The sequence below is a fragment of the Symphodus melops genome (genome assembly GCF_947650265.1).
Source record: "Symphodus melops genome assembly, chromosome: 2".
NCBI lineage: Eukaryota > Metazoa > Chordata > Actinopteri > Labriformes > Labridae > Symphodus > Symphodus melops.
In genome coordinates, this window is record NC_136692.1 from 24,782,658 (window position 1) to 24,808,833 (window position 26,176).

The 26,176-nt window shown below is 42.4% G+C and overlaps 1 protein-coding gene across 1 annotated transcript; it reads left to right on the top strand.

Annotated features, from left to right (window-relative positions):
- The first annotated feature begins 563 nt into the window (after nt 1-563).
- nt5c2b (5'-nucleotidase, cytosolic IIb) lies at nt 564-25,257 on the top strand. The gene is made up of 18 exons (XM_079336938.1): nt 564-803; nt 3,137-3,257; nt 8,868-8,941; nt 14,753-14,870; nt 15,084-15,179; nt 15,296-15,387; nt 15,562-15,619; nt 16,223-16,316; nt 18,107-18,160; nt 18,312-18,395; nt 18,577-18,618; nt 18,744-18,851; nt 19,507-19,573; nt 20,201-20,371; nt 20,738-20,789; nt 21,098-21,158; nt 21,335-21,511; nt 21,913-25,257. The coding sequence occupies exons 2-18, from the start codon at nt 3,157-3,159 to the stop codon at nt 22,183-22,185; spliced, it is 1,722 nt and encodes a 573-aa protein (XP_079193064.1). The 5' UTR covers nt 564-803; nt 3,137-3,156; the 3' UTR covers nt 22,186-25,257.
- Nucleotides 25,258-26,176: the final 919 nt, after the last annotated feature.

A 26,176-nucleotide genomic window follows, 5' to 3' on the forward strand; every position in this document is an offset into this window, starting at 1 on the left:
AACTATGAGCTTTTGCCGATCTCTTTCAGAATACCTTGAACTTTTAATATCTGGCAGATAATTACAATTTCCTTGTTATAACAATGCAATATCAGTTTTAGATGAGGAAAAACAAACAAACAAAAAAATACTATACAGTTTTAAGTGATTAAAAATACACTGGAATTGTACATAAATAACGCAAGATTCCTACTCTCTTATATTTGCAAAAAAGGCCATACAATGGAAACTATATTCATTCGTTTTTACCCACAGTTTCAGTGATTAAAAAACACTGGAATTATACATAAATAACAGACTTTGCAAGTTAATCGGTATTTGAAATGATTCATTCAGTGCTTTTGGTAAATTTTCTTAGATTGGTTTCAGCACATTAATTGTATTTCAACATGAGTAGATCACTGCGAGGGTCTGCGCAGCACTAAGGTTCACAGAGGGCAAATGAATCTTTGCTCTAAAATAATTAGATGCGGATTATCTCAGGTTTCGCTCTGATGCGGGGATGTGGCGTCACGTGTCTGTGCCACGACGACGGTTAGTCCCGCCTCCTCTTGATAGACAGGATTAAGCTCCGCCCCCATCGTCTCATAACAACAGCTGGCAGCAGAAAGGGAGAGATAGCGAAAGAGCGAGCGGAGCAGGAACACTCATCTGATGCTCGGCTGTGTACGGCGAAGACACCACAGCGTTGACTGCTGCTTTCTGTAGGAAATCACACTATCGACTTCTCTGACTCTCACACGGCTCAAGGGCGCATGCTCAGACTCACTGACAGTGCAGTAGTTTGATTCAGGAACAGAGAGGTGAGTACAGTAATGACTGTCAGAGATACGAGCAGAGAAATCTGCCTTCGTACTTTGGAGGCTTTTGTTTTCGTATCAAAGCCAGCTAAGGCGTTAGCCTCGCCCAGAGCACTTCTTCTTCTGTTCCCCTCTTACTTGTGTCAGATAAAAGGAGGCTGTGTTAGTGCAGCTAGCTGAACACCAAGATGTTGAATTCAACGTGAATCCTTCAAACGACGCTTCTTGTTGTCAGCCTGTAAATACACTTCATCATTAGCTTGAGGTAATCTCTGTTTACATATTTGGCTCCGAGGAAAAGTAAGGCAGTATGTGATGTAATTCAACAAACCAATGACTTGTGAAATAAAGGGTGACAGCTAAGGTTACGTGCAGCTTTTGTTGTAATGAGCGTCGAGCCCTTCTTCTCTCAGGACTGAAGAAACAAAGCCTGTAACAAGTTGTGTTAAGCCTTGTTTCTCTTGCTGGGTGCAGGGCAGTTTTGTATGTTTACTTGCTGCTTTGCTCAAACAAGAGCTCCCCTCAGACCCCGCTGGACCCGTTACATTATGCAGGATGGTGTCACAAATAAAGGCTGAGAACATGCTCCAGATTAGAGCTGAAAACAGGTTTTTATTCGGAGCCAATCACCACAAACAGCAGCGTTCACCTTTTGATTGGACAGTGGACGATGTGAAAAACAAACACGTCGAAGCTTTTGTGTCATCATCTCCCGTCAAGCTGTTCAGTCAACATTGCTGCCTTTGTTTTGATAGTCTGCTGCAGTGTTAGTGGCCCTGATGACAGTTCTCGTCTTCCCCTCGTTTCAGTCTCATTTGCATGCGGTGGCAGAAGAACAAGGAGAAAGCTGACCTCCTGTGTTTCCTTCCTGCAGTCCAGCCTCTCCAGTGTCAGCAGGAGGAAAAAAAACCAAAACAGACCTGTCCATTCCACAGAAAAGGGCAAACTTAAAGCTCAGCTTAAAGGCTGAGACTCATTAGGCATTTTCTTCTCCTGTCTGAGCTTGTCCGTGTGTTTGTCTACCAAAAATTAGGTGTAGAACAGCCTACTATGACAGCCCATGTAAAAAGTTTCATGGATGTTATTAGATTGTTGTTCTGTGTCTTGCCTTTTTTTGGGCGTTGTTGTCCAACTTCGACTTTGTCATGATGATTGGAGGACTTTTTGCTGAGCTGTTAAAACATAACAAGCTCCATTAGGCAAACTAGGTCGGCTCTCAACAATTTTTTTTGTTTTCATAATTGAATACAGCGACGCCACCGATCTGACCTGTTTTATATGTTTGTCCTGCCCTGCCTTAAAGGGATACTTCACCCATTTACATGAAGTTTTCTTCATGTGATGCAAAAAGCGTCATATTGCATCACAAGAAGAAAACTTTCAAGCAAAGAAAAACACATTTTTCTCGTCTCGGGGCAAAATGAGGGTTGGATACATGACCACACTACTACCATGTTTCTAATGATACAAAGCTTCATGCAAATGGGTGAAGTATCCCTTTAACCTCACCCATCGTCCTTTATCTGTTAGCACGGCAGGTAAGCCCTCATCGATAAAGTTTCAACTGTAGTTATTAAAGAGTTCGCATCTCCTTAACATCTCTGCACAAGCATGCAAAAAGCAGTTTGAACACATACAAGGCTGGTCCTGCTGGTAGTAAAGCCTTAGGTCTTAGGTTAAAGACAATTACATCTATCCTTCACACTAGTGTTGTAGCCAAGACCACATTAACCGAGACCAGAGTGCTACGAGACAAAGACAAGACCGAGACATTCAGGGATTCAGGCAAGACCATGAATATCACTGAAAAGTCATCTTCCAGTATCTGCAGCGGGCGTGTCGTTTAGACTGAAACACTGGGAAGGTTGCAACTGTAAGGGGGGATAAACATCAAGATTACTCATGAATTTAAGTTATTAGAAGTTTTAGAAAGGGGCATTTTTCTTCAGTCCTGAGAGAAGAAGGGCTCGACGCTCATTACAACAAAAGCTGCACGTAACCTTAGCTGTCACCCTTTATTTCACAAGTCATTGGTTTGTTGAATTACATCACATACTGCCTTACAGTGATTATGGAAATATTGCGCTCCGGTGGTGGTCTTAACCGGTCTTGATTTCAAATCCGGTGTCCACCCAGTCTGAGACCGAGACAACACTGAGGAATCATGCTTTCAATTCCGAGTTGAGACCTTTCAAAAGTGCTCTCGGGGCCGATCTTGAGACCAAGACCGATTTGAGGTCTGAGTGTTTTGTAAGCAGAGCATTGACTTCTTTAATTCTACATTTTCAAGCTCGACCTCATTATGTGCTTTTTTTTTCACTTCTTCTTCTCCTCAGATTTTAAAGCGGTTTTAAACATGACGACTTCATGGAGTGACAGACTGCAGAACTATGCAGATTTGCCTGCCAACATGGACGGCCTGACTATGAAAAAATATAGAAGAGAAGCGCACCACAGGTAAGAGAAACATGTGGAGGTACGACGTGTGTAAGTAAACCTCTTCCAGATGGGACTCCTTGAGCATTTAATGATGTCAACTGAGCCGTCAGACAAAAGAATTCCTCCCTCGGTCGTGACTGAAACGTACATTTCTATGATACCACAACCAAGACTTTAACTCTGATCTTACCACAAACAAAGACTTTGCATGCAAAAATGGTTGCAACAAGAAACTTTTATTGCCATTTTTTTGTAATGCAACAAATGCAGACGTGTAAAAACTGTATTATTTACATCTAAACATGAGGTGTATGCATTAACCACTGTGTGACCAGCGCCCTCTTTGCACCAGATTTAAGAACTAAATTTGACTCGCAGTATTTTTCATCCTGCTCAATCTGTTCATTTGTTTTCTTCCTCTGAACAGAATTTTAGTAAAGAATCAAATGAACCAAAGGAGCCATAAGGCTGCAGAGTGAACAGCCTTTGTTAGCTCAGTGAGCTCAGGTCACTAATCATTAATCCAACCAAACACTGAGCACTTCGACTCACTTCCCCCCTCTCTATGTAGAACTTAGTAGTCAATATGAAACATGTGTCACATCGTATTTCCATCAGTGTGTTTAATTCAATGTGGCAGTATTTAAAGTGAAACTGCAGCTGTATCAAGGAATGAGTTATCTTTGTAGGACCTTTGCCCCGACATGCTTTTGACTGTGGAACAGAGGCATGAACTGTTGAGTTTCACTCAGATGACACAAGGCATCAAATCAATAATCAGACTCGTTGCTTAGTTTTAGTTCCATTAAGAGCAGATTTTTTTTTTGCTGCTGAACTTTTGATTTCAGCAACACTTTTCACTGTGTCACTTCTTATAGCCCGTTTCCACCAAGCAGTCCGGTTTGGTTCAGTACAGTTTGGTATGGTAAACTTTGGTCTTGCTTGCATTTTCAGACCTTAGTAAACGGTGTGGTAATAAAAGGGTACCGAACTGACCCGGACCGCTTGGTGGAAACCAGACTTATGTTCATTTCAGCAGTAATGACTCTCAGTGATATATCTTGATGAGGGTCCTGTCAGGTCCTCCGGGCCCTATCAGACAAAACATCGGGCCCAACCAACTCCTGCAAAATGTCCCTCAAGCCACGCCTTGATCCCAAGTGTTACACCCTGACAGTGAAGTTATTTCTCCAGACATTCGACACATCATCACCTGGACGCTCTCTCAACACTCTTTTCATGTAGCACGTTTCTATAGCCGAGTTTCCAGTTTAAAGTTGATGAAATACAAACTAACATGAGTTTAAAATAAATGCTCTTTCAGACATTTTTAACCATTTTAAGCAGCATTGTTATACTGTTTAACTTAATTAATGTTCTAAAGGAAATATTTAACTGTGTAAAAGTGATTTTATTGGTTGAGTCAAAAATCCTACTGTTATTACTGATTAACATATAAATAATGAGAATGAGAGTCAGGCACAGATTTTCACCATGACTTTAAAATGAGTGGACAGCAGTTCTTCTCAGTTCGTTCTTGGTTCACTTGTCTTCTTTGAACACCGGATGGTGTGTCTCACTTGGCATTAAAGACACCGTTTTTAAGGCAGTAGCAGCGGAGCAGGCTCAGCTTTCATGCTAGCTCGACAACATTGATATCATATGACTCTAGAGATCACAATGATTCCATTGTTAAGCAATACTGAGGCTGGATGCTACTTTTCTAATATAATTTTTTAGAGCCCGTCAGTCATGGGTCCTTGGAATCGTCCTACATTTCCTCCCCTGAACTCGTCCGTTAGGTGTAAATCGTCAATGGTTTTCCCTCATACTCCAAAGTGAGTGGGAGAGCACTGGTGGTCCATTCACATTGTCAAGTTGGAAAATGTTTATCTTCCGTGCGTTATTTTTTAAAGACACAAAAAGTTGTGATCGTATCTCTTACAAACACAGGGACCCTGTCAAAAATGGTGAAAATTGAAATAAATCTTCGACATTTTCAGGACCAAAGTATGACAATGTATTTTTGTTCTTTCAAGACGGCGTGCTGGGGTTTTCTGGAGGCTTTTATAAATACAAAAAAACAAACAGGAAATGTCCGTTTGGGTGCCTTGGACACCGTGTCTAATGAAACGGGTTTAATATTCTTTAATTTTTACTAGTATTGCATCAAAGTTCATCTGTCATGAACACCTTATTGTTGGACACATTTCGTCAGTTTATTTATTTCCTTACATCTCAAACTTCATGCCATGAGGTGATGCAGAACCGTGACTTGTCTCGATGGTTTCTGATCTGCTGCCTCAGATTTAACATCTATTTGTCTGCGTCTTGGGGGAGGTTTTCAGGCTGTTCTGAAACATTCCTGTCTGCTTCACTGTAAAATGTCACCAGGCTGTAAGAGGTCCTTGGAATAAATGCTGAAGCCAAAGATTGTAATCAGATTAGAAGCCAAACCGACACCCTCTAATTGTCTTTTTTTTGGTATCGATCAAATCTTTATGGGCACAAAGGTTTTACCAAAGCTACCCACCCACGTCTCTGTTTCTTACTAACTGGAAACATATTGTAGTCAGGCTGATGTTAGTCGGGACTTATTACATGTCTGAGCAATAAAAGTGCATTACTGTTAAATGTTTAACTAAGCCTTGGACATGTGTTTCCACTGGGAACTGCTGTTCTTTTACACCCTTATGTAATGTGCAATGTTCACAGGGTTTATGAAGCTGTGTCTCATCTGTTAGCTGTGTGTAAAGTGCTGACATAAGTCATCCAGTCCATGATGTCCGCTATACATCCCCTCCAGACAGACACGCACCAACAAGCGTCTAAGCAAAGGTCACAAAGATGCTTGTGGCAGAAGTGTTTTTTTATTATTACTTTTTTAAGTTTATCACGGCTGCAGCAATTTTTCAATGTAGGACACAATTGAAGGTGACCTTTTGTGACAATGGACCTTTCCTTCAAAGTAAGAGGGGGTCTTAAGCAATGCAGCCTGATAGTGAGCGGCGTATCACATAGCAGAGGGCTGAGGACTCTGGACAGGACAGATAAACTTTCTGTCACAGGGAGTGGAATCACTGTCTTCAGGAGATTAGTGAGCAGTGGAACAAATCTGGCAGATTGCGGCACAGCTGGGATTGTCCTTTAGGTGTGGTGAGTCCTATGTGAGCTATTTGAAGCATTAGCGTCGCTGTCAGAAGGAGCACAGTTGAGTCTGACTCAAGTAAAGGAGTCACTCCACCAATCAGTTGTCAATACAGCTGATTAGAAGATATTCTTAATCATCTGTAGAGGACTTTTACTGCACCTCCCACAGAGGTTAGGTAATGAATCACATGGGAAATGAAAACGGCACACAGAAGACTTAAATTCTAATCCTGTGCTGGGAAAGGCTAAGCTTCACCCAGCCTCACTGACAATGAAGTGGTACCTTTGTTATGATGGCAAGTCTGTGTGGAAACAGAATCAGGTCATGATTATTTGGATATTATAACCCACTCAACATCTTTAACCGCGACTGAACACTTCACATGCTCATGATAGTGTTGGGCCAACTTTAGCATTTAAGTACTGTTTAGAAAATCCAACTTTATGGGGTTAAGTCCGACTTTCTGAACTTGTTTTTCTTTGATCATGTGACTCAACTGACAGAATCAGATTCTTGTTTACGCCCTATTGATTGCTCATTCTTGCTTGCCTTAATATTGAACACCAATTATTGAATTATTCATTTCAATCTACTTGTGAGATTTCTGTTGTATGGACTAAATCAATCCAAGAATTTTCCCTTAAACATTTGACTCTAACGTGCCTCGAACCTTCCCCTTGTAATATCAAGGTTCTTTATATTAAATGAATACTATTAAAAGAATCTACAGCTGACAGTGTAGAACATTAGCGCCTTAATAAGATCTGTCCATGTGCATCTAAAATGATACCAGTCTGCTCGATTAACCATCCTGTAAGTGTTTACATGGAACCAAATCTCAGTCCGGGGGGGGCGGGGCTGTCAGGGCTGTCGGGGCTTGCTTGATTCTACCCGACTTGTGATTGTTCTGGATGTCTTTGAGGGCCCGCAAACATCATGTTGCACAACAACAACCGTGACTGATGGCACACAATAACAGAGAATGACGCGGAATAGCCACAATCATTTTTGCAACAAGTCAGAAAATGTCTGAATGGCAAGAAAGCAAAGAGAGAGAGAGGTGGGGGCATTGTTTGTGGGCCCCAGCTGCCCTGTGCTGCCCGAGCTGATCAGAGTCAAACTGAGGTTTAATTTTGTACAGAATGCATCGCCCGTCGTGCGTTGGACTGAGATCTAAATGGGAACTTGTTCACTATGGAACTGCTGCCAGGTAATTCCCAACCGATTAAAACATTAGAGAGGATGTCGAGGTCACAGATTAATGATAAGACTGTCTGCTGGCTCTGAGTTTGTGGATCACATTATTTTGCTAATCTAGACTGATGTTCCGTTTTTGTTCCACTGTGACATTTTGGATTTCACTTTGGTTTATTTACACCTTACTTCAAGCATGATACACATGTCCGTGAACACGGCTACATATGGAGTTCAGTCTCTGATGTTGGAGATTAGCTCTGTAGGTCTGTGTCAGTAGTTACAGTTAAGCTAGCAGTGTGTGTGTCTGCTCTGTGGAAGCTGTCAGCCAGGCGGTGTCAACACTATCTATCACTGTGGGCACCTTGGACCCCGACTACTGACTGATTCATGAGTCAGCACAGTCGACCTGTTCCTGGAAGATTTGCCTCCAGAAATACGTCCTCGGGGTTAGCGCAGCGTTGGAGTTTAGTTTCACTTCCTGTGGTTTCACCAGCCATGAGGCTAATCTGGTTGTTTTACTTCATAAGAACTTAATACGTTTGTGGTTAATACCTCCAGTCCAATGTGACGCTATTGTGTAACCATGACATTTTAATTAGAATGAATTGAATATGAAAGTGTTATTTAGAAAGTGATTATGTTTTTATTTGAATGTAAAACGTTAAATTATTGTTTGTAACATTCAGCGTTTAACTGTTTGTGTTCCAGTATCTTCAGGTCATGTCATGATCTTAGCTGTAATATGTTTAAATGTCACTTTTCCTAAGCTCGTAACTCCTGAATACACGACTACTGTACAGTTAAGGTCAACAAGCCGAGACATTCAGTCCATAGAAAACTGGATTTGTTACCACGGCAGGGTCTTTAATGGAGACTAAAACAATGACTGTAATATATCATTTCTGGTTATTTTATGTGACTATAATTCACGGTCTTGTAACGTAAAGCAAACTGTAGAAAGGTTTTTGAACAATATGTCCGTGTTTGAATTTTATTTTGATAAAAGTTGTTTGTCTGAGTCACTTTAATGGAAAAAAAACAAACAAACAAGCGTGAAGTGCCACTGTAAGCTGGCGTACACAGACGTCATGTAAATGATACTTGGATACATCGACGATTAGCACATTGTCTTCCTTGGGCCAATTTCACTTGTTGGTCTTGATGATGGTTAAGTCTGAGTTTGTTGTCATCAGTGGTTGACGCAGCCGTAAAGGAACACACGACGCTGCTCATGTTATCGTTGAAACTGAAACCTGTACCTCTTCTTGTTTCCTCTATAGAGTGTTTGTCAACAGAAGCTTGGCCATGGAGAAGATTAAGTGCTTTGGCTTCGATATGGATTACACCCTAGCAGGTAAGATGAACACACATTCATTTGATTTAACGCTCCCTAAAAACTCCTCCTGGTGCTTGTAAATGTGCGAAGAGCAGAGAGGAGAAGTTTAGATGGATGATGCTTAGATTTCATCAATAAAACATTTTTAATTCTGAATTCATTAAAAGCATTTCACCGACAGTTTGGGGAAAAAAAAGTGGATTTCTCAGACGTACTGTATGTTCGTATTTTTCCTACTTTCACACCGCAGCTCACAGCTACACATTCACACACTGATGGCAGCGGCTGCTATGTGAAGTGTCCATCAGTGTTAAATAATCGAATGCATAGACGCTTTGTCAGCGGCGGGAGCAACTTGGGGTTAAGTCTCATCCAGGAAACTTTGACGTGTTAGTTTGGGGCTCGAACCCCCGGCCTTCTCGACCACTGAGCCAGTATTATTAGTGAATCGCTCGTTATTGACTCTTCATCCTCATTCTGTGTTTTTTGTAGATTTCATCATCTGCAGAACTCTCTATTTTCACCCCCCGAACTGCAGCTTGTTGTCCACAAAGTATTATTTAGGTCAAAGCTAGTGACATATTTAGCACACCACACATTTTGATCTCTCAATTTAAAGTGAAGCTCCCAACAAAGCCGACTGTGTGGAGGTTCTACTGGCCTAAAATATCCACTCACTTGTTTTTTTATACAACATTCACTGTGACTCAGCTGCAGTTTTTGGTCTCCCCGTCTCTATAAATACACCCACCTTGACTCTGGAAACAGGTCAGCTTTGTTTGTCGAGTTCATCAGTGATGGCTCCCTTAAGGACGGGGATCACTCGTAGTCCCTGTCTGGCTCTGTACCTGCATCCCTCCAGCCCTGTTCTGGAGTTCAGCGGATTTCACAGACGCTCAGCTGTTGACATGACTCTCTTTATGGGAGCTCATAACCAAGTGGTAATGTTTGCTAGAAGCATGGCTATCAAGTATCTCTCGGACCACAGGCAGAGTTCATCATCATGTCTGGTGTTGTTGTGACGGAAAGGCTGCTGGTGAAGCGCAGCACCCAGGCTCACTGCAGGGTTTGGAACAGGCTCAAACCCAAAATCAAAGAGCTTCAGGTACTTTTCAGAAATAGTTTCCCTTCGTACTTATGTGAGGAGTGACAACACTATGATTGAGAATATAGAAGTTAAACACATATTTAATGCGGCCACATACAGTAGTTACTCTGTTGAGATGTGCAATAACATCGATCAATGCTGAAATAACAATATGAAGTGAAATAAGTGAACACAAAGTAAATTGTGCATGTTGGCTCTGAAGGAAGCTGATAACACGCTTTAACTTCATCTGACTGCATCAAAATAATGTGACGGCATCTTCTCAAACTCGTTCTGTCCCGTGCTAACCAGACGGGAGAAAGAAAAACTGAAAGTGTTTGAGTATAGGGAGAGGCTACGGCAAGAACATCACAGGGAATCAGAAAAGTAAAGTGTTTATTTTCTTCATTGTGTTAAAACACTTTTAGTACGCCGCCACACAACCCTCACTGGATTCTGTGCTAATCCAGTGGAAGCCAGGCTGCCTTTGCCCTTCTGATAGAGAAGAGACAGCGATACTACTGGGTAGATTTAAGTCCCACACACACACACACACCTACACACACACACCTACACACACACACCTACACACACACACACACACACACACACACACACACACACACACACACACACACACACACACACACACACACCCCTCCTGGGTCACACAGGTATGTGAGTGGTGCCTTCTGGGTTCAAACACCTCCACCTATGCGCTCTTACCTCCTGAAGGTCCATGTTTAAAGATTATACTTCATAGTGTTTAAAGACATCTTGAAATGAGCTCAGTAAGAAACAAGCTGTCACTCATTTTAGATTTTAATGTTTATCACTAAAATAATGTTGCATTGAGCAGAATATGTCACGCTGAACACTGACATGGTTGTGATTCATGATGGGAGCCCCCGCACCATTAACAAGCCGGATGGGTGCTCTGGTCTGTCGCCCAGAGGCCGAGGGGACAGGACCGTTTTCCACTCGCCTCAGTCCATTTGCGATGAGCCCAGACTCGCAGAGGAGGCGGGGCATTCTGGGATTTGGTTAATATTTTCCTCTTTGCACGGTAGAGTATGAGTTGCAGGATGACCTGCATACACAGACGATGGTTAAAGTGATTGATTTGAAAGCAGGCTGTCCTGAGGCTCCACAGACAATGACATGCTCCAGAGCTCGACCCCATTCTTACTTCAGAAAGCCTCTCATGGATGCTCTTTTAATACACATCCATGTCACTAACCTGTTGTGGGTTAATCTCATGAAATATGAGCTGTTTCATCAGATGATTTATTTATTTTTCAACATTTCACAACTTACACAGCCTTTCATCACCTCTGTGCCCACTTGTTAAAAGAAGTTTGTCTGCATCCGTTTCAAATTCAGTTTCATTATTTGACATGAAGTTCGGCCAATCACTTCTGTCTCAGTGTTGGAAGTGTTTCCTTTCTACAGAATCAGGTCGGGCGCGTACGTTGTGAAATGTTCGGTCCGACTTTGTGAACTGAACCAGACTAACGCGTGACCACATTGCCTCATGTGTTCTTTGTGCTCCGTTGGGGAACACATGATAAGGACACCAAAGGAAAACGTTGCTCAAACACACATACAGGCCCAGATTGCATAGAGAGAAACTCACAGTTGTGTCCTAGTTTTCCAGCAGACTTTTTTTTTTGGCTGGAATGTGGAGGCCCTGAGGCTGTGGGTGAGTTTCCTCATTTTCCCACCACACGTATGATCGTGTCATGAATCTGTGACAAAGACCTACATGAGCGTATTAGTTGTTACAGAGACTTGAATGTAGGCTGCTATCTGACATGGTTCAGATACAGTCCTTGTGTTGGAAACTTGACTTTAAGTGATTTTGATTTAGTGGCCTACTTGTAGAAGAGTGCTGCTTGTTTATCTTGTATGAAGAGGGGTATGTTTCATGTAGGCCCGAGGTGACCCAGGAGACACACTCATGAACCCCAAGTTACAGATCCTTTACGGGAAGTCCACGTTTCTCCTCTCATCTGAGTGAACGGTTACATGTGTGTTTCTGTGTGTACGTGTCCGACATACATACCGACAGTGTGAGAAATACGAGAAGGGCCTTACAGCCGATGGAGCGAGCGCCCCAATGAGGCAGAACTGCAAACCAGTCAAGGACGACGTGAAAAGCAACAACTTCCGGTCAGCTAACACGAGTTTTCAACAATCTGTGTTTGTCGCGGATGCCTCGCTGGTTTAGTAACACAGTCAACTTTGCATACCTGTAGTTTCAATTCAGATGGTTTGATGTTACGAGGTTTTGTTGGTCAGAAGTGGGCGGGGCCTTAAAACTGAAACGTTTGACTTTTGTTAAGCTTTGGGCTGATGTGAATGATGTCTTCAAACTTGAAGGATTATGTTGGAGTTAAGGTTTGTCCTTTACTAGTAGACCTACCTGTGTGTCTTTTCAGTTCATTACGGTCCGTTTCTCCACTGAGGCACGACATGGTGGTTTTATTTTAGGCTGTGTGGGTGGTAACACGCCACCGTCCCAAGGTCAACACGTGAAAGTAGCCGCCCGCTGAAGTAAAGAAAAAGAGAGTGATGACAGCTGAGGCGACAGAGGTTGACAAATGAGGGAAAAGGAGCAGGAGGGGGGGGGGGGGGCGTGCAAGAAGGAGGAGAAAAAGGCAATTTATGTGCTGTACACTGCTGCTCTGGGCAGGCAGCCCGAACCGTCAGATTGCCTGGAGACCACAGCGGCAGGGAGCCATTGAAGGTTACGTGATGTTCATGCAGGAACAGGCTCTTGCTTACAGAATAGGGGTGTCAAAAAAAAAGAAGCAAGCTATTTCTGAACCCGTTTTGGTGGAGCTCGGTGCACACTCATTATGCTCCCGTGTGTAAGCCAGCATTAGACTCACGCGCCCACATTTTGCAGAATTGGACGCAGATGTTTTCCTGTTTGTCCTTCGGTGCTGTTCCCCCGCTAACTGTCCTCTATCCAAACATCATCAGCCAATATTTCTTTCCCCCCCCCCCCCCCCCCCCGGGGCCTTGAACCCCTCCACAGAGAGTGTAGAAAGCAGCCAACAACACAAGTGCATTCTCTGTTTTGTATTTATAACTTCTGACATATTCTTTTCCCAGTGTCACATAGCATTTTAATCCTCTGCCAGCCTCTTCTTAGTCCGGCATCAATCTGAGTTTTTATTTTCAGAGCCCTCCCCTGCTTGCTTTAGCTTCGGCCCGGGGGTAAATATCTGGTGGTGACAGGGCAGAGGGTGCTCAGAGCCACCGTCAAGAGCCGAGTGAATTTTCATTCTGACGCCTGATCCTGTTTCGTTTTGGATTTACGTGTGGAACATCGAGGCCCTTGTTGACGGCAGGGAGAGGAGAGAAGAGGGCAGTGTATATTGTAGTGATCAAAACGGTGAGGTAGCCCAACAGACGATCAAATGGATGCAGTAACCTCAGTGAAGTCACATGGACACATTGCGTAACACTGGCGGGCTCCCCTTCCTGTAAGTCCCCTCTCATGTTTGCTCTGTAATCACAACTTCCCTCAGCGCTCCTGTTCCATAACTGTACACAAGCAAGAGTGTTTATGTTACATGTAAGCCTCTACCTGTTCACCTCAGCTCTGTGATTATGTGTCTCTGTGGAATCTTTTTTAACCAGCTGGACGACACCCAAACACATGCAGTTTGTCCTGGTGCCATGGTTTGATTTTGTCACAGCTGTATATAATAATACATACATTATTAAGTACCAGTAGGCCAGCGTATTCTCTGTGGGCCTTTCATTGGATAGAGCGGCTGAAGGAGACAGGAAGTGTAGAGAGGAGAAGACATGCAGTAAAGGCAGAGGTCGGATTCGAACCCATGGTCGCTGTGATCAGGACTTCAGCCTCAGTACATGAGGGCGTGCGTCAACTGCCATTCAGCAGTCCGAGGTCAGCTTAATGGTGTTTTTTTTTTTTTTTTAACAATGATTAGAGCAGTGAGGAGTTTGAAGCTGGTCATGACTGAACTCATTCTGATTTCACTTTATGAGCTACTAAAGCTCGCTGCCAGTTTCCATATTTCCATGGTAACAATGGATTTAACTGTTTAAAGAAAAAAAAGTAAGTTTAAAAAAAACTGTCCCTTCACATGTTCTGGAATATATAAGCCTAGAGATAAGTCGTACTTCAACCAACCAAAAACATTTCTTTAGAATGAACAACAATTGTCTTTGATATTTTATCCTCTGGACTGCTTTTCTTAAAAATGTAACATGTGATTATTGTTGTAGACTGATATCAATCAGTCATTCTTTGTTTGTAAAGTGCCAGTTCCTAAGAAAAAGTGTCTCGACTGTACTCTTTGTTATATTACACACAAAGACCCAATGTGCCGATGTGGCTCAGTTGGTAGTGTATCGGGGGGGGTTCGGTCCCCAGCTCCTGCAGCCACGTGTCTGATGTGTTCTTGGAGAAGAAGTCGCTGCGTCTGTGGCGTATGACTGGGTTTAGCTACTTCTGATGTTCACTTCAGATCAGCCTCTGCCATCAGTGTGTGAATGTGGACGCGTGACCTGCGGCGTGAAAGCACTAGGAGTACTCCCGAGACCAGAAAAGTCCATTCACTATTCACTATTAACCAAATGTTGACACACGAACCTGAGGCTACTAATAATCAATAAAACTTTAAAATGCACCATGGCACTCTCTGTGTTATGGTTCTTAGTAAACATTCGGTACATGTTTGTTTGTTTGTTTTTATCTCCAGTGTACAAGTCACCAGAATACGAGTCACTTGGTTTTGAGCTCACTGTGGAGCGGCTGGTTTCCATCGGTTACCCCCAAGAGCTGCTCAGCTTCGTCTACGACCCATCCTTTCCCACCAGGTGAGAGCAACACACACACACACACACACACACACACACACACACACACACACACACACACACACACACACACACACACACACACACACACACACACACACATACTTACTGTGAGTGGGACTATTAGACTTCTAAGACCTCTGAGTTTGTCCTGTCAGTCTCTGTGATCAAACAACATGTGGGCAGTGATCGTTTGTTCCCTCCTACTTTCAGGGGCCTTGTCTTTGATACTATGTATGGAAACCTGTTGAAGGTTGACGCCTATGGCAACATCCTGGTGTGTGTCCATGGGTTCAACTTCCTTCGAGGGTAAGAGTTTTCACCAATCCCCTGCATGATTAATGAAACATGCACTTTATGCTTTAACTTCTATTTGTTTGTTTTGTCCTGACGCAGATTGATTTTTGTTTGCTCTCTTCCCTCAGCCCTGAGATACGTGAACGGTACCCGAACAAGTTCATCCAGAGAGATGACACAGAGCGCTTTTATATCCTTAACACACTCTTCAACCTGCCAGGTGAGGTCTCTGAACACTGAGGATAATACCATGCCTCTGGTTAAAGACATGTAGTGAGCAAGAAAAGAAAACCCTGATTAGAAGCCGAACATTAGCTTTTTTCGGAAGGTCATACAGAAACCATCACAGTCGAGTGACTTTATTAAAGAACACCTCCTCCTGTTTCCCTCACAGAGACCTACCTCTTTGCCTGCCTGGTGGACTTTTTCTCCAACTGTGATAGATACACAAGGTGAGGAACTGTTGGTTTCACTCGTTGTCATGCAACAAGTTTCTGGGCACCGCATGGTGACACAAAGACAGTTGCAAGCCAAACTGGGTTAAAAGGAAGCCCTACAGCATGGGAGGGTCCAGGTGTCTCAATGCTAATCGAAGCTTATTGTTTTCAAATCCAAATCACACGGGAATTCAATCAATCAACCCTTATTCAATAACAGAAGGATTTATTAATCTCTCCACTAATTGCAGAGATGCATGAATTCTTACCAGAATTATTTAGCAATTAAAGATGTTCCCACTAATTATTGACAGAGAATGAAATCGTTCTGTAACATTAAGATCCTCCTTCAAATGTTACAATAAGAGGAAACAATGGCCTGTAAAATTGTTGAGGATGTAATCTGGAATGGCTGCATGTCCTTTGTCCTCTGAAACCTGGTTGTTGGTCTTTTAGGGGGCGAATGCTTTCCTGTTTGGCTGGGGACCCCTCCAACAAGGGAAGGCTATCCCATTTAAAAGCAAACAAAAAACAAATGTCACGTTTTTAAAAACCTTCTGTAAAGATCTGTCCTGTCCGACGGCTCTGTACGTGTTTGTCTCTGCTCCTCTCCTGCAGCTGTGAAAGTGGCTTCAAAAACGGCGACCTCTTCATGTCCTATAAAAGCATGTTCCAGGACATCCGCGACGCCGTCGACTGGGTCCACTTCAAGGTCAGACACTTTAGACAGTCGGGATTTTTAGGCCTCGTGGATGCCGGTGACTAACACAACTCTGATTTCACTCCTTTCACTTTCCGCTCCATGTGTGACTGCTGAGTCCTTGTTACCATGACTACAAAGTGATACATCAGCAGATCCCCTTTTTTAAGACTGTCTGATCACATAGCTTGCATCAATATAAAAAAAACGTTCATGGTATCTTAATAGAGTTCATCCTTTTGCAGAAATGCATCAACAAACTCAATACCTTGTGGTGTATTGAGGGGCACATCAGGATTCATCTACTGGGGGAATGAATCTCTGGATCACATTTTGAAATCCAGCCAACATCAACTTGTCAAGCGGAAAGCTAACCAGATGGTGGCAATAGACTGAGGGTCAGAGAGTCATCCAAGCCATAAATAGTCACCCTCTGGGGTTATTAGTATCCAAGATACTCAGAACGGCTCCGCAGTAAGAAAGCAACTAGAAACATCTGTGGTGCAGAAAACGTTCCTCGATGTTCGGTCGTCATGCGTTGGCAAAGTGTTTGTGAGAATACAACAAAGTACAATATGTTAGAGGAAACAGGGAAGGACAATAACAATGAATGATTTCTGTATGTTAGGCCTGGCCATTCCCCACAACCTCACGATACGTATCACGATGCGTGTTAGTTTTGGATCATGACCACCTCATACAAAGAATGACCTTTAACAGCTGTTCTTTTTCGTTGAGATAACAATAAGATAATAATAGATTAAAGGATCCTATCTCTTAAAGTTACGCCCTTAGAGATCCTAAAAGTAGACCAAAATGATAATAATATATGCAAATACAATATTCTTTCATTTTTGTTAAAATATTCCCCCCGTTGTCTCTTTGTTTTTGTATAATGTGTAACATTATGGTTTCACTTAAATCTCTTTTTAATTTACATGTGTAAACTACTGAAGCAGCGTGAGTCACTGAGCAGCTGTCTTCTTTATCAAACACGTTCAAGTCTTTACAAGATACAGCAGAGAAGACCTTCTGTCATCTTCTGAGTGTACGAGTCGAGTGACAGTGAAAGTGTCGCTCTGTGCTGGCACACATTGACGCTGTGTAGCGATCCTAGCTGCTGACTTCTTGTCAAATGTTCAGGGACATTGATCGTGTTGCTGCTGTTTTACCTCGTTTTTGTGAATCTTGGACGACTCATGTCCAACTCCAGACTGCCTGGTGTTTGTAAAATAAACATTTAATTTAAATTTAATTTAATTTAAGTTTAGCTCACAGAGTTTCTTATCCATGCTTTTTTTGATTTGTAACGTGCCGTGCGTCATGTAGTTTTGCTTATACTGCCCCATATTGGCTTGAATGGGAACTGCATAATGGAAAATGAGTCTTTCTATACGGCCTTCTCAGCTTTGCTGCTGTATTGATACTGTAAAATCTGCATCGATACACGTGTTGGCAGGGAGCACATGATATGTTTGAGCACAAGCCTACTGTATGTATAGATACAAGATGTTCTGCTTTTCTGTAACTTTGTACGGCACATTTCTTTTTTTTTTTTTGCAAACATTTAAATGTGTTCTATCCTTTTTCAAAGAGCTAAACATATTTATTATGATTTTGCTATCACAGCTGTCTCATCTTCCACATCCTGAAAAAGCCACCAATTAAAATGTGTGTTACTGAACTGGAAGGAACATTGATATTTAAATTGTTGTCCTGAAGATGATGTTTAAAGCAGATCACCATTCTTCACAGTCCACATTTCTAGTGTTGAGACTCATTCCTCTTTTCTTTCAATGCAGGGTACTTTAAAGGAGAAGACTGTGGAGAACCTGGAGAAGTATGTAGTGAGAGATGTAAGTAGTTTGTATTCATTAAGGATGCACACACACACACACAACTTTCACAGTGTCCCACATTCTTGCTTTGCTCTGTGAAGAGAGAGTTTGTTAAAATGCTGACAGCTTCAGTCTTTTTCTCTCCTTTCTTCATCTCTGTTCCCACCAGGGGAAGCTGCCTCTTCTCCTCAGCCGAATGAATGAAGTTGCCAAGGTTTTCTTGGCAACCAACAGCGACTACAAATACACTGAAGTGAGTACAGACATGCACATACCGCACAGGCCGCAATTCCCAAGAGAAAACTGTCAAACTGGCATTTAGAAATTACATCAAGAATGATGGCTGTCTGTTTGCAGCACCAACATGTATGTATTACTCTAAACATGACTGCACTCTAATGACTGTGTACTCTCTGCATGTTCTGTTCCTACAGAAAATCATGACCTACCTGTTTGACTTCCCTCATGGCCCAAAGGTAAACTTTACATTTATTTTCTGTCTTTTCTTCGAAAGTTGTTGAAAAAGTCAAAGTTAAAAGACAAACTGTCAGTTTGCTCTATTGATTGATTTTCTGTGTGTGTGTGTTTGCTACTACTACAGCCTGGGACTGCACACCGACCCTGGAAATCCTACTTTGATCTGATCCTGGTGGACGCCAGAAAGCCGCTGTTCTTCGGAGAGGGGACGGTGCTCAGACAGGTCGACACGGTGAGCAGACTCAGAACACACCGCGGGTCAGAGGAGACGTGACTTTCAGCTGCTTTGTGTGAACGCAGACGACTGTAACATGCTGCAGCTCAGTAGCACGGCGACTTTTTAAACTGCTGATATGATGCATGCTTACAAGTACACAAGTTCAAGAATATAACCAAAAGAGTACCATCTTTAGCATTTTAAGACTTTTTTTTCTCTTGACTTAAACAGTCTGGAATGATTAATCATTTATAACATACTTCTAATAAAGCTTTATAGATTTGTTTACACATTGCAGCTGAAGCGTTACACCCCTTTTTAATGAACTTTTAATAAATAGACATTGTTAGCATGCAGCAGGTATCTTCAGCTGGATCGTATTTAAATAAAAAGGGGTGTGTCTTAAAAAAAGTAATTGCCTGTGACATCAACCTTCATCCATCAGAGAAAGTGTAGCTGTTTGTGATTGGTTAACCGTGTCCTTGCATAAATCATATTTACAGTAATGATGCATGCAGGTGGACCAATGACAGAGCTTGTAACTATTTGTAAAGTAATGTTAGTTTAACGTTTTCAAAATGTTGTAATTCTATCAATGAAGCATTTTAACACATGGCTTAGGTAGCAACTTCAAATCTCATCCCCTCAACAATCCTTTATTTTGTATCAGACAACAGGACGTTTGAAGATAGGAACCTACACAGGACCTCTGCAGCATGGTATCGTCTACTCTGGAGGTAAGGCTCCATCCACCTCTAACATCTCTTTAGTTTAATTTTTATTGTGCACTTTCAGGAAAATCCAAAACAAGAGATACACAAACAGACAGTTTACACATACACAGATACAACCAAAAGGCACTATAAATAGTGTTTTAAGGGGAAGCCAGTGTAAAAGTACACAGACCTGTAGTTCCTCCAGTGTCCACAGAGGCTGGCTCAAGTATCTCCAGAAGTCTCACACACATTTTAAAATGCCCATTTTACAGCGGAAATAGAGACAGTCACATTGTAGCAGGAGGCCCTCCTAAGCTCCGCCTCTTCACCTCATTGGTTGGCCTGACGTTAGTTTGAGACATCATTTCAAACATAACGATCGCCTTCGATTGGCTTCAAAAATCAGTCTCAGAAACAATTTGGTGACATCACTGAGACTCCGTGCATGTTTGATACAGTCCATATAGACACAACTAAGGCGTAAACTAAACAATATATTACTAAACAGTAACATTATGTGTAATTATTTGTACCTGTGGTTGATACATTTTGGACTGCAGCCTCTGAAATTGAGGCGCCTGCTTGACTGGCTGAGCTTAACCAGCACCACCTCAGAACCTGTTTTCAAGTCTTATCTTTCTCATGTAGGTTCCTCAGACATCGTGTGTGACCTGCTGGGGGCCAAGGGGAAGGACATAGTGTACATCGGGGACCACATCTTTGGAGACATCCTGAAGTCTAAGAAACGTCAGGGCTGGAGGACGTTCTTGGTCATACCTGAGCTGGCCCAGGAGCTGCATGTGTGGACCGACAAGAGCTGTAAGTCAGCAGACAGACAAGCATTCAAACATGACGCACTGTTCACAGACCTGATGGCTGAGGGAAGAGGGAAGTTGTTTGGATGGCTGAACTCCTACATGATCTGATCGGTTCTTCAGATATTGGTGTCCCACAGGGAGGGCATACATTCAGAGGATTTTCCCCTCATATTGCTGTTCTACTGTCATTAGAAAGCAGTCTAAACCCAGACCTGCTAGTTTCAGAACGATATGTACGAATTAATAAGTTGCCATTAATGAAGATCATTTTATCATGAATATACAAAATTATTATTTTTAATATTTACTAATCTAGGCCATGAGACACGAAGGGTTCAGAGACTCATCTTCTGCTCTTGTCTTTCAGCGTTATTCGAGGAGCTGCAGGGTCTGGACATTTTCCTCGCAGAACTCTACAAGTAAGTTATGACCTTCATTTCCCCACTCCCTTCGCCATAATCCACTTCCTTTGCAGCGCTTCTGCTGCTCTCTGCTCTCTCCAGTGACAGTGTCTGGCGGCATGGCGTTTGAGCGTGTGTTTGAGAAAGACAAACAGGGTCAAAGTCTAAAGGGCTGCCTGATAGCTGTGTTCACTGATGTTATTTATAGCCTGACGCGACTCGCTGTTGCACCACCTCTTTGACACATTACCTTTCAGACGAACATGAGAGTCCACCACTCCCCTGGCCTCACTCGCCCCCTCTGTCTTTCTCTCCTTCTTCCACAGACATTTGGACAGCAGCAGCAATGAGAGGCCGGACATCAGCACTATTCAGAGAAGGGTCAAGGTACAGCATCTATCACCTCAGTTTCTATGACAACAAGAAGCCTGTCCACAGACGGCTGATGAGTAATCAATACCCAGGTGTACAGTGTATTGCTTTAGGCATGTGTGTAGAGAAAGTCAGACTCCTGATAGTAGAGAGTAATTACACACCTCATCCCTTCTCCTTTACCTTTTTAGAAAGTGACCCATGACATGGACATGTGCTATGGCATGATGGGAAGTCTTTTCCGCAGCGGCTCCAGACAGACTTTGTTCGCCTCTCAAGTAATGCGTTACGCCGACTTGTACGCCGCGTCCTTCATCAACCTGCTGTACTACCCCTTCAGCTACCTCTTCAGAGCCGCACACGTGCTGGTGAGTCACTTTATTCATTTTAGTGGTAAAAACTCTCAACATCAACATCCTATGACGTCACAACATGTTTGGATCAGTACGTCAAATTACATGTCCCTCATTCCCTTAAGTCGTGCAAAATGGTAAAAATGGTAAGGTGAGGTCGGCTCCTCGGCCCTGATCGGGGCTTGAGCCGCTCAATACCAAGACCAACATCCAACCTAAAGTCTGAGCAAGGAACCCTCCTGGAGTTAAGGGGCTTCATGAGCGTTCCTTCAGTCACCCTTCAGTGACCTTGAAACACGTCACGCTGCCACTTTTGCTTTGCTTGATGAACGTCAGTCTCATACACTACTTTAGGCTGCCAATGTTACAAAACTATTTACTCTTCTTTTTTTTTTTGTGTCCGTCCATGTCCCCAGATGCCCCACGAGTCGACAGTGGAGCACACCCACGTGGACATGGACATCGAGTCACCACTGGCCACACGTAACCGCACCCACTGCAGCGACTGTAAAGATCTGGAGTGCAAACGCAACCAGCTGACCCGCTCCTTCAGCGAGATCAAACCTCCCAACCTGTTCCCCCAGACTCCACAGGAGATCACTCACTGCCACGATGAGGACGACGATGAAGAGGAGGAGGAAGAGGAGGAGGAGGAGGAGGAAGAAGAAGAAGAAGAAGAAGAGGAGTAGGTGTTAAAACTGACTAACAGAGGAAAGCCACGCTCCTGTTCCTGCCTTCCCAGTAGAGTCGCGTAGTTATCTCTCTTATAGTGCGGCAAGGAGGAACATCATCTCCAGTGTGTGTCTGTGTGTGTGTGTTTGTATAAATGTCCATACTTTATGCACACACACACACACACACAAACACACTGCAGATGTTTGAGGAAAGTAAAAAGGACCAGTGAGACAGATCATATGACTGTCAGAGGACTGCTTGCATGCTTGTTCCTCTTAAAGCTAAATTCTCCACGCTTCATTCATTTTCATATCTGGATTATTTCCTCCGTCAGGCAGACAGATGTCACATATCTTGTGTTTCATCAGCTGACTTCTGAGAATCCGCTGGTGGGGTGAATAGATGTAGTCATATTTCCTCCCGGGATCCATCAGAAACATTCAGTAAACGTTCTTTTAAATCCTAACAGACGAGCCCTGCTGACACAGTATGCACAGTAGAGTCAAAGGAAAAGGCTCTGCAGTTACAAAAAAACAGACCTTTTTTGATATGCAACATGGGATCAACATTTAGTTTGTCATCGGCTCCGTTAGATTTGTTGTTTTCTTGTTATTATAGAGGATTACTCGTAAGTAGGGGTGTGTGTGTGTGTACTCACTCAGACTGCAGCATCCAAGCCAACAGTCAGCGAAGGCTCCATTGTACTAAAGTGAAGCACAGGAGCACTGAAGCACAAGCCGGCGTTAAACCGATGAATAACCAGATGCATCCTTTGTATCAAGACTCATGTGAGGGAGCGTGGAGCTGTACACGGGTGTCTGCTGGACTGATTGTTACCAAGCAACTGTGCAGAGCAATCAGAGGAACGGTTTAACGCCAGCAGCAGCCAGCATGCAGTATTTTCTCCACTTGGTTATGTAAGAAGAAGAAACTTGAATGATGCATCCAACCATGTCAGAAGGCTTTTATTTTGATAAGGGAAATGTACAGTAGACGATAATGTGAGCTTGAATGTGGCCTCAGGATGCAAGGCAATGAGGCTTTAGAGAATGCACAGTGTCAAGCTCATTTCTGCAGCTTCAAACTGGGATTAGCTTGATTTCTTGATTTCCTCGGTGTGGGTCTTGTGTGTGTTTTGTATTCCGCATCATATTCATGAGGACATGTGCCAAACAGAGCGAGTGAGGCTTGCGCATGCACAGTATTCTTCTGATGGGCTTTGAACACTGTGAAGCGACCGTTTTCATGATACAGTTGATTCTGTCACTAGTTCAAAACTGAATGGGAAAAAACAAACCCTCAGAGTTTAAGCACTTCACTTTGCATTTCTTTAATACTTTGTAAGACAACGAATGAGAAGCTTCAAACCCCTGAAAGAACGCCATTATAACATTTAGTGTTTATAACAACAAAAGGTTATTAAAAAAACCCATCTCTAGGCCCTGACGCACCGAGCACAGCGGCAACAAACTAGTGGTGACTTTATGCAACCTTCAGTGTTTTATCGCTCCCAAAAAGTTGCATCATCATCAGGACAGTGATGCACGTTGTTTGACTCTTTTTTTTTTTTAACAATCTCCATCCAAGTTTTATTTTTTTTAAATTCAATTTGAAACAGATAAAGAAAGAGGGAAAACACTGATGTTTGACATTAAAAATGCTGTATGCAAAAAAAAAAAAAAAAAGATGGATAAAGTGCATGGGAAAGAGTTTTAGGGATGAATCCTGACCGGAGGAATTTGATCCAAACATCATAAAAAAAAGCAGAAACTCTGCAGAATATGTTTTGTCCTGTTGTCTTCTGTAACTAAGTGGGGGAAAAAGTACCCTAAATTTGGTTAAACCAACCAATTAATTTGTAAACCGAACTCTGCCGAGAACAAAAACGTTGGTAGTGACTTAAAAGAAGAATCGTCTATGTTCTGAAGCTGCTTTCAGGGCTGATCACAAAAGACAGCGATTGACCAACATTGTACACATTCTAAAGAAATCTTTCTTTCTCCTTTTTATTTTTTAAAAAACATTTAGTGTGTCCTGTATGTTAAGCCCCTCCCCCTCCCCTTTATATATAATATATTAAGCCTGTTCTCCTGTCAGTGTTGGAGTGGCCTGTTGATTTAAGGCCACAAAAGGGAAGGATCAAACCGTCTACTTTCATGCATTATTACTGAGTTTGGTTTGAAGTGGTTTGAGAAGGTGAATGTGTTGAACCGCTCTTTTCTGCGCTCATCCTTTGGATAAACCCTTGTGAAACTTTTAGAAACGTATAACAGCATTTTGTCATCATTTATTCTTTAGTGCTAATTTTACAAGTGAACTATTTGTATTCTGCGTTTTGTTGTTTAGTTTCTTACACATAGTGGAACTGGATATGCTACATACGGCAGCTGCATTGGTAATAGGAATTAGCCTACTGTCTTTTTTCTTTGCATTTGCGTATGCATGTGAAAAAAAGTGCTTGTAAAATAACAAGCATATCTATTCTACAGAAGTGGTTATGGTAGCTTTTTTTTTTTTTGCATTTTATGGTTTAGTAAAAGTGTTTTTTTCTTTTCCTGACATTTGTCATCGTAGTTTACAGGGATATTAGACATCAAACCTGTAAAAAAAGAAACTCTTAACAATGAAGGGAAGTGTGAAGAGCATGTTGTGTAACAAATGAGTCACCTGTTATCACCATGGGTTTATTTTTATTTTTCTAAGCTAATGTTTTTAAAAGGTCCTGGTTTACAGAACTGTAAATAGACATTTCCATTTCCTTTCCAAGTAACTGTTTTGTTAACTTTTATACTCTACCATTTAAAAAAAAAAAAAACAAAAAAAAAAAAAGTCTGTTCGCTCTTTGAGCAAACTGAAGCCTGGACTAACAGGTTGAAGAATCTGAAGAGGATTTGTGTCAGTGGCTGTGATGCACACAGTGTATTCAGATTAAGGTGCCAAAACGTCACCTTTCCGTTCTCTTTCGTTTTGATGCATTTGGAATACACGTTCTCCTGAACAGTGGTTCTGTTTGATTGTTTCCAGACATTCTCCAACACTCTGTACATTGATACATACAGATGTAGAATAAAGATAGTTTTTCATAATTGTCTCGTTCTTCTGTTGTGTATCTGCCTCCCGTACTACTTTCAGTGATTCAAGGTCCCACAAGCAGAGCTGCTTTCTGGGAGCACTAAGATCCGAAGGACCCTGTGAGGAATATCATCTCTTTTTTTTTTCTTGCTCTTTCAGTAATTGTTTGCATCACTTTGGATAAGCAGAGGAGTCTTTAAAGATGTATTAGAGCAGCCTGATAATAGAGACATGCAATCATCCAACCCTAGAATTAAAAGAAGAATCTGAAGCTGTGAACAAATCCTTCAGCGTTCAAACATAAACGCCTCAACATGTTGACAGACTTCCATTAGGACTGAAACACATCTGAAGGTTTGTCCCACACATACAGTACATCCAGTGTACTGTATGTGATACTGCTACTGCAGTTTTTTCCTGACTCAGCATTTGACATAAGCAAAGTACGCTTTGAATGATAAACTAAAAGTCTGACTTTAAAGTCTCAGTTCTGAGACGAGTTCTGACTGCTGCCCTGAAAGCCAGAGTTATGAGAATCTGACGGTGTGTGGCCTTAACCCTTTCCCTATACCCTACTTTTGCTTGACTGGCTTGTCTTTGTAGCCGCACAGCATAGAGTTCATATTGTTTAGTATGGGACCACTTGTACAGAGGCTGAAGTCCTACAAGTGGGCGGCCCGGGTTCGAATCCTCCCTCTGACTCCTTTTCTGCGTTTCTTTCTCCACTCTCTCTCTCTCCTACGATTTATAACTCTGTCCACTGTCTTATCGCTAAAGAAAGGCATACAAAGCCCCAGAATAAACCTTTGAAAAATGACTCATGAAAACTCAGCTCTGGAGTCTATTCAGACTTAACCCAGTAATGGGGCGCTGGTTTAGATCAGTTATTGAAGCAGGCTCCTCCTGTATAGAGGCTACAGTCTGGGATGCATA